The sequence below is a fragment of the Branchiostoma floridae genome, chromosome 12 (assembly GCF_000003815.2).
Source record: "Branchiostoma floridae strain S238N-H82 chromosome 12, Bfl_VNyyK, whole genome shotgun sequence".
Taxonomy (NCBI): Eukaryota; Metazoa; Chordata; class Leptocardii; order Amphioxiformes; family Branchiostomatidae; genus Branchiostoma; species Branchiostoma floridae.
The window spans coordinates 17817226-17825493 of record NC_049990.1 but is presented as its reverse complement, the minus strand read 5'-3'; the positions used below and the strand labels follow the sequence as shown (position 1 = coordinate 17825493).

The following is an 8268-nucleotide window of genomic DNA, read 5'->3' as shown; positions in this document are numbered from 1 at the left end:
CCATATAGAGGTGACAGGGATGGTCACAGTTACTATTGTGGATCTGTGCAGCCACTGGCTTCATATCCCTAAAGTGTATATAGTGATTCACCCCGGCTCACAGTGGTGACAGGGGTAATTAATTGCCCAGCTGGCTTGCTCTAGAATTACCAGATAAACTAGGACCACTCTACTCCTGTCAAAAAGGCAATCTGAACAACTGTCAACTTGTGTGTATGGTAAAATCATAATCCAACATATTTCGAGAGGGATGAAAAACTGTCAAAGCGGCCCTGGACCAAAACACCGTAAGACGAACAAATTGTAGGGGAGATATTTTTATACATCCATAATAAAACCAGATGCCGCGAAAAAAAACAACGTGCATCATCGTCAACCTCAGTGCAGATGACCTGCCAAACAACGTGCGTATGCGACAACGGGAACATGCAGATACAGATGCGAACGCGAATAACTTTGACGATCAGGTAACACCACGCATCTGCTTGACAAATTCCAATGACACCATGACCCACATACAGAGGATCTGGACCAAAACACCGCAAGACGAACAAATTGTAGGGGTGTTATTTTTATAAAATCCATAATAAAACCACCTGCCGCAAAAAAAAGTTCACGTGCATCATCGTCAACCTCAGTACAAATGACCTGCCAAACCACATAGAATTCAGACAACGGGAACATACAGATACAGCTGCGAACGCGCGTAAACGTGACAAAACTAAAAGTCTGTCGACCAGAGGGTCTGGTCACAGACTAAAAACATCTAAATTCAGCGCAAATTGTTGTCTGGACCCCATGCAGACCTTCTTTTGCTTTTGATAACAGCAATCAAGGATGCCAAACATATTTTGTTACTTCCTTGTCAGCAGTTATGACGTGGCTGTCAGAAAAACTGTAGCAAACACAAGATAGAAGAAAACAGCAATAACATCAAGATACATTCCATATGACTTCTAATCAAAGGAGGCTAGCATGTTGTTAGTTTCTATAACATGACCGCCGTTTGGACCCCATTGTTCTAGCCTTTTACAAATGCATGTCCTTTGTTGGGTCTACATGGCCTTTGTTTGAAATAACATCCTTTGTTCTGACTGAGTATTACAGTGTTTATTGTCACACAGGCCTTGTTTATTGTACACTCAGGCAACGTCCTGTTACATGATTAATCTGTTTATGTTGCTTGCACATTGCTTTGTCATGTGTTCAATCAAATTTAAGGAGAGAAAATTTTGCATTCCAGATTGCTGTAAGGAGTGATGGTTTGTCCATGGCCAGTTGCTTATAGGAATATGAATTTGTCTACAGAACTTAACATTTATTTTAACGGTTTATGAAATAGGTTAAAGGTTTTTATTTATCAAGATTTAGTATCATTTAGTGATTTACAGAAGATCCGAGAGGTGTGGGCAACAGGATTCTATTGAAAAATGGCATTCGTCTTCTATAGAGTTTATTCTATTGAAATTACAATATTCACAGTCTTTTTTCCAGAGGGGTGTGGTCATGTCTTTATTGAATAAAGCATTTCTCGTCCCCAAACTCCGAAAGAAAAGTCCCCAGATAAATCAATCCGCTACATGTACGTGGCGGGAGGCACATACTGTGACATAGGTCTCATTTACTACTGTACTGTAGTCTTATCATGTACTGTATTAGAAATACAATACTAGTACTGAAGTACTGGTTATCACCTTTCATAGAGTAAAGGACCTCTATGTAGAAAGTTCATGGTTGGAGGGGAGGACAAGTTTTCAGTATGAAACTATTGTGATTCAATTCATGGGTGCAAAAATCTTCTTGCCTCCCTCTTCTAACTTCTATAATGGAATGGTCCTGTTAGCAAGTAGTATGTCATTTGATATCCTTATGATAAAATTAATGTAGGATCATACAAGATGGTAGATATGTAATCTGCATGCAAAAATGGTAACTGTGCATTGTTGATATGCATTGCATATTTAGTAGGGTGATTTGAATAAAAAAAAATATCCTGATAGATCTTGTTCATTATAAAGTTATAACACTGCACATGTGAGAGTAGAAAAAATGCTAAATATTCTTGGCACATGATTGGCTAATGGCTAGTACTGGTGCAGAAGATTTACAATGTAGAACTTCTGCCAAGCTCATTACAAAATACAATAGAAAATTACTCTTTTGACAATGCAGAAACAGGCCACTGCAGTAAAGTCTGCAGAAATTATAATTTTTTCATGAAATGTGCGTTCAGTGAGTTTGGCTAGTGTTGAAATATTGCCACGTTTAAAAGATTTCTAATCTTTGAGCTATGCCTCTTAGCTGCTAAGCATCTAGCACAAGTGTTCATAGGCCAAATGAGCTTTTTCTGGCTGAATGGTCACCCAGTATACCATAATGGTTTGCCATATGGTCACATGAGAGTCATGGGATTGGTAGTAATTACTAGTGTAGTGCATGCACTGATTTTACTGGCCTTCGGGATACTCTTCTTCATGATGTATGTGGGCATCCATCTCCAAACAGATCCTGTGGTATCTTAAGATAGTATCATAAACTAAAGCTGGCCAAGGAGTGTAGCCAGTCATGCAGTGTCCATTTGCTGACCGGCTACACTCCTTGGCCAGCTCATGATACTATCTTATGCCACTGTAGGATCTTCTTGGGCTGGAGATTAGCAACAGTCCATCATAATAATTCATATAATATGTCATGATGGTAGCACACTATGTAATGGTAGTCTCTTTAAAGTTTTGTTGCTAATCTTTACAAATGGCTCCACACAATTTTCTTACCGGACAATGAATGGTTTTGTGGATGGTGTATTTGTAATTGGATTGCATCATAATGCATAATTGATAAAATGTAGATATGCTGTTGAAACAATAAATGGGAAGTACCATTACATGTTTTTCAGTGAAAAGGCTCAATGATATACAGCATGTGAAATTTTCAGTACAAAACATTCAAAATGTAATTGAGCTACGGGACTGAAGGAGGAAGTACAAATGTCTAGATGTATATGTAACTTGTAAGATTTAGAAATGGTTCAAGTACATCTCAAATAATAGGGCATTTCACTTGATTTGCCTGGGAAAAATTAAATACTAGTACTTGTACTAGTACTGCCCATATTCTACCATAAACAGAATGTTTGTACTGACTACTACTGATCTACTACTAATTATAAAAGACAAAAATGTTGACTATCCCTGTACTATTTAAAGAATTTTGTGGAATGTGTTCTTATTTTTCCTGTTCGTTTTCTCCAGGCCACTGGAATCCTGATGTTGGTAGTAGGAATCTGGGGGAAGCTGGGAATGGAGAAGTACCTCCAGCTGTCCACCACCAACTTCACTAGCGCCCCCTACGTGCTGATCGGTGTCGGCGGCTTCATCGTCCTGCTGGGCTTCCTGGGATGTTACGCCACGGCTAAGGGCAACACTGTCCTGCTGTATATTGTAAGTATTGTAGTTGTACATGTAAACAGTGCTGTGATTTGTATCCCGTATGCTGTGATTTGCATCCTCTATGCTGTGATTTGTATCCCCTATACTGTGTTTTGTATCCCATATGCTGTTATTTGTATCCCCTATGCAGTGATTTGTATCCCTATGCTGTTATTTGTATCCCCTAGTTTGCTTTGATTTGTATCCCATATGCTGTGATTTGTATCCCTATGCTGTGATTTGTATCCCCTATGCTGTGATTTGTATCCCTATGCTGTGATTTGTATCCCCTATGCTGTGATTTGTATCCCCTATGCTGTGATTTGGGCCCCTACCATGTACCGTGAGGGAAAATTGTAAAGTAATATCTAAAATAAAAATGTCGACATGACCATCCAAACTAATCAAATGTTAGTTAATTTCTATGCATAAATCATTATACAAAATGGATATGTACCTCTGTAACAGACAGATCCCATACCTTTGCCCACCTTCATCAAGGCGACCATGATCACATGTTTTTCTATTGTTTTCTAACAAAGGTAAAAATGTAGGATTTCTTTGGCCCTCAAAATGCAAGAAAAAGTGTTTCTGAGAGTTACGAAAAAAAAAAATCCCAGATACACACACAATGCTCATGCCTCTGCCACTAGAAGCTACGTGGCTTTGCCATGCTAGGATGCCTGCTATGTTGTGCAAAAAGCCTTGTGAGAATCCTGGTAAATTGATTTTGCGGTAAACGAAGCCTAGGATTTCAGTTGGAACATCCTTTGTAATGCAATTCCAGACAGAGCATATATTTGTGGTATGACGTGTATGTGGTGAACTCTCATTGTAAATCGACGTGAATGTTAGCTTTCATTGAATGTTAGCTTTCAAGGCTGTAGATGTTTGCTTTGTAGTATGCCAAATAGCAGTTACTCAGGCAACTGAAACGGTCTCTGACGAAAGATAGTGGATGCTATCTGAAACATTTGACCATTTCCAAAATCACATCCAGTTGCTTGAGTAACTGCCATTTGACATATCATATTCTTGCATTTCTAACATTCATGTATGTACAAATGTAGTATGTATGGAAAGTTATTTCTTACATAAAGAGTTCAGTCACCTGACAGTGTATATGAAGTACTTGTTGCAGTACTGCTATAAACTGCAAGGGTGTGCCACTGCACTGTTCACTAAGATTGAGTACCTCTCCTTCCCTACAGTATTCCTTCTTTCTGTTCATCATCTTCGTTGCTGAGCTGGCTGCCGGCATCTCTGGGTTCATCTTCAGAGGAAAGGTATGTCCCCTGCATTCCTCTCTGTTTTGGTACCTTAGCTACAACAATAAGGACTGTTTGTACTATGTGGGGGTTCTACATTCTGTGTTCCTTCAACTAGAAATGGTAAAATTCTTGTCATTTCTAAATAATTACATGTATGCTAGGGTTCTAGCTAGTGTATTTTAGCATAAAAAGGCCACCACTATCATTCGTGACCATCACGCAAAATGAGGACCAAATTATGCTAATTTTGAACTAGTATAGTGGTTGAATTTACTTGTGGAGTAATGTCTAGTAAAAATGTTGATATGTCAGTTGTGGACCAAAAATGAGTCGAATTTCTATATATTCATATATCATTGTACATCAAAATTAGTAACGGGGCCGCCCTAAGATGGTTCCCGTCGTAAGACGGTACGGATTTTTTGCTGATGTTATTATCCATAAGTGTTTGTTGCCACTGACTATGCTGATTACAAAGGTAAATAAACCAGGTCCATGCACACAGCTTTAATTTGCATTCCAAGATGTATACTTTAACATATTTACTGCATGTTTTTTTAAAAACAGAATTCTAACAGTAATGTTGACAGTGCTGAATCACTGCGGTCACCGGCCTCTGCGTATTGGCGGCTCGTGTCGCTAACTATACGAACTCTTCCAAGCAGTCACACAACTGCCATGATACATATAAATAAAGGGGGGGAGGGGGTAACCCCAGACATACATGTACATGTACTTGAGTACATATCAAATATAATAAGAAGTAACATTACATGAGAAAATTGTGATTGACAGTTGGGATTGGTCTATTTGTAGTGTTTGCAGCTAGAATGATTAGCTTGAAAAAAAAAGATTTACAACAATACAAGCATGTATTTTTTTTCCGAACAGCTTCAGGATGGGTTCAGTGATGGACTGGACAAGGCCCTGGCTGCCTACAACCCTGCTCAGGACAAGAACCAGGCTAAACTGGTGGACGATCTGCAGAGCCAGGTAAGACATCGTGGTCTGGAAAATTTGAACTGAAATTTCCAACGCGAAAATTCGACTTACCCAAATTTTCGACTGATCAGCTCCAGTCTTTGTCAAGAAATGAGCAATCCACTGCTTCTGTGACATCATGGTTTGTAGATAACACGTGTGACTGGGCAGTGGATCATAAGTTGCAGGAAGCCTGTGGCGTCCACCGTCTCTGTTAAGGGATGGTTATAAGGCTTTGATATAGATGGCTTCTTTAATCCCTCTGGCCAAAAAAGACAAAGACTGGAGCTGTTCAGTCGAAAATTTGGGTAAATCATGTTTAGACTGTTCGGTTGGTAAGACAACACCAAGACAACACCAATGTTTATGTTTTTCATCGTTATCCTTCCTAGAAGTGTAGCTCCACCTTGCTTTATTTTAGGCTCTTTTACCATTTACCCATGCAATAACCTCAATCAAAGTACGCACCCCAACTTGTCAACCCTTTTCAATTTTGAAAAGTTTAAAAAGTGCATACTTTATCCAGGAAAATAACTAAAGGTAAATGCAACTGCATGTAAGATGCCATGCCTAAGTAACAGGAATGATTTTGTTTGTTTGTTTGTGTGTGTCTAGCTGAAGTGCTGTGGGAAGGAGCAGTACTCGGACTGGTACAAACAGCCGTGGGCCGGTGGGAACAACAATGTGCCTCTCAGCTGCTGCAAGGATCAGAACAAGTGTGTGCACCAAGGACTGACTAACTCCACTACTACTGACATCTACACTGTGGTAAGTCTTTACTTCTGTACTACTGACTAACTCCACCACTACTGACATCTACACTGTGGTAAGTCTTTACTTCTGTACTACTGACTAACTCCACCACTACTGACATCTACACTGTGGTAAGTCTTTACTTCTGTACCACTACTGACTAACTCCACTACTACTGACATCTACACTGTGGTAAGTCTTTACTTCTGTACCACTACTGACTAACTCCACTACTACTGACATCTACACTGTGGTAAGTCTTTACTTCTGTACCACTACTGACTAACTCCACTACTACTGACATCTACACTGTGGTAAGTCTTTACTTCTGTACCACTACTGACATCTACACTGTGGTAAGTCTTTACTTCAGTACTACTGACTAACTCCACCACTACTGACATCTACACTGTGGTAAGTACACCTGTGTACTTAAACAGTTAATCAACAGTATTGCATAAGTGCAGGGTGGCAAAAAAATAGTCAAAACTGTTCCTCAGTTTAGATTATTGCACTTGTTAATCTATTGCCTTGTCTTTTTGTTATCTATTGCTTGACATGAAAAGGACACCATTATGTATAGTGAAATCTAGTCTTATGATTGTGTTGTTTATTTCCCAGGGCTGCTACAAGCTGGTGGTGAGTGCCATCAACTCTAACCTGGGCATCATCGGGGGCAGTGCTGTGGGCATCGCCTTCTTCCAGGTAAGCCTTGCAGGCATTGTTCCAATAGACCCATAATGTCTAACACAATTAGCAGTTAAACCAATGATGGCATGGCAATTAGATGTTCAACCAATGAGAAAGCGATTATCTGATTTCGCCTTGTATGACCTTGGTACTTCAGCAGAACTTCCAGTTTTTGTATCTTCTGTCCTGGACATGCTATGCTATGCACATTACCAGGAAAGTCCCTTTAGGTTCAGAAAGTACTGGTCATACCAAAGAATTTAAAAATGGTACATGCAGCTTTCTTTGCTAAGCACTCAGTATTTGGGAAAGTGTATGGTAGTTGAACACACACCACTACCAGTGGACTAGCCCCCTGCTGTAGTAGTGACTGGACAAAGGGCTGCAGAAATGGAGATGGATGCCGCACAATACACCATTCGGTGCGGGAAGGACTTAAACTCTGTGATTTTTGTTAACAATTTGTACCATTCATTGCCTAGGTGATTGGAATGCTGTTTGCCTGCTGCCTTGCCCGGAACATCAACCAGCACAAGTATGAAATGGTTTGAGACAAAGGAGAAACCACCAACCACTCGTCATAGATCTCCTCCTGCACTTCTGTCATTCCCTCACCCCCCTAAGGTCATGGAATCTTCCAAACTGATGCTAGACTTGTGTAATATCTGGTAAAGTCTATGTAAAAAACAGGGGGTTAAGGGAACCCAGATGTGCAGGAGTAGAATTCCGCTGCTGATTCATCCATGTTAATACATGTAGTATATAACAGTATCTTCTCTCCATTGGCCTGTATTTTGAATGTGTAAAAAATTCAATGTTTGCGGACTTCTTACTCGGAACTTAGAATTGGGCAAAATATTAATAAATCAAATCGTGTCAAAGAGAAAACTGTATTAAAATATGCAGCACAAAGAAATAAGCTACTATTCAAGCCTGGTGTATTATGCAAGAAATTAGCTCAAAAGTATAACATTGAAACTGGTGTGTAACAAAGATTGTACTAGCTATGACATATGGAGCAGTGTGAAAAGATGTCTATACCACTGACAAGTGCTCAAAGTAATTTGTCTTACCTTATAAAAAGTTGTTGCCTTCTAGAGTATATAAAGTTTTAGGGGTGGGGAAACTTGTTGAATGGATAGAGA

General features: G+C 39.6%; 1 protein-coding gene across 1 annotated transcript in view; it reads left to right on the top strand.

Moving 5' to 3' along the window:
• LOC118427388 (tetraspanin-7-like) overlaps window positions 1-8009 on the top strand; it is an 8370-nt gene extending 361 nt beyond the window's left edge. Inside the window, exons 2-7 of the mRNA XM_035837157.1 lie at window positions 3252-3440; window positions 4640-4714; window positions 5591-5692; window positions 6296-6448; window positions 7055-7138; window positions 7606-8009. Coding sequence (XP_035693050.1) covers window positions 3252-3440; window positions 4640-4714; window positions 5591-5692; window positions 6296-6448; window positions 7055-7138; window positions 7606-7674 — 672 coding nt within the window. The 3' untranslated portion in view covers window positions 7675-8009. The remainder of the gene's footprint in view (window positions 1-3251; window positions 3441-4639; window positions 4715-5590; window positions 5693-6295; window positions 6449-7054; window positions 7139-7605) is intronic.
• The last annotated feature ends 259 nt before the right edge of the window (window positions 8010-8268 follow it).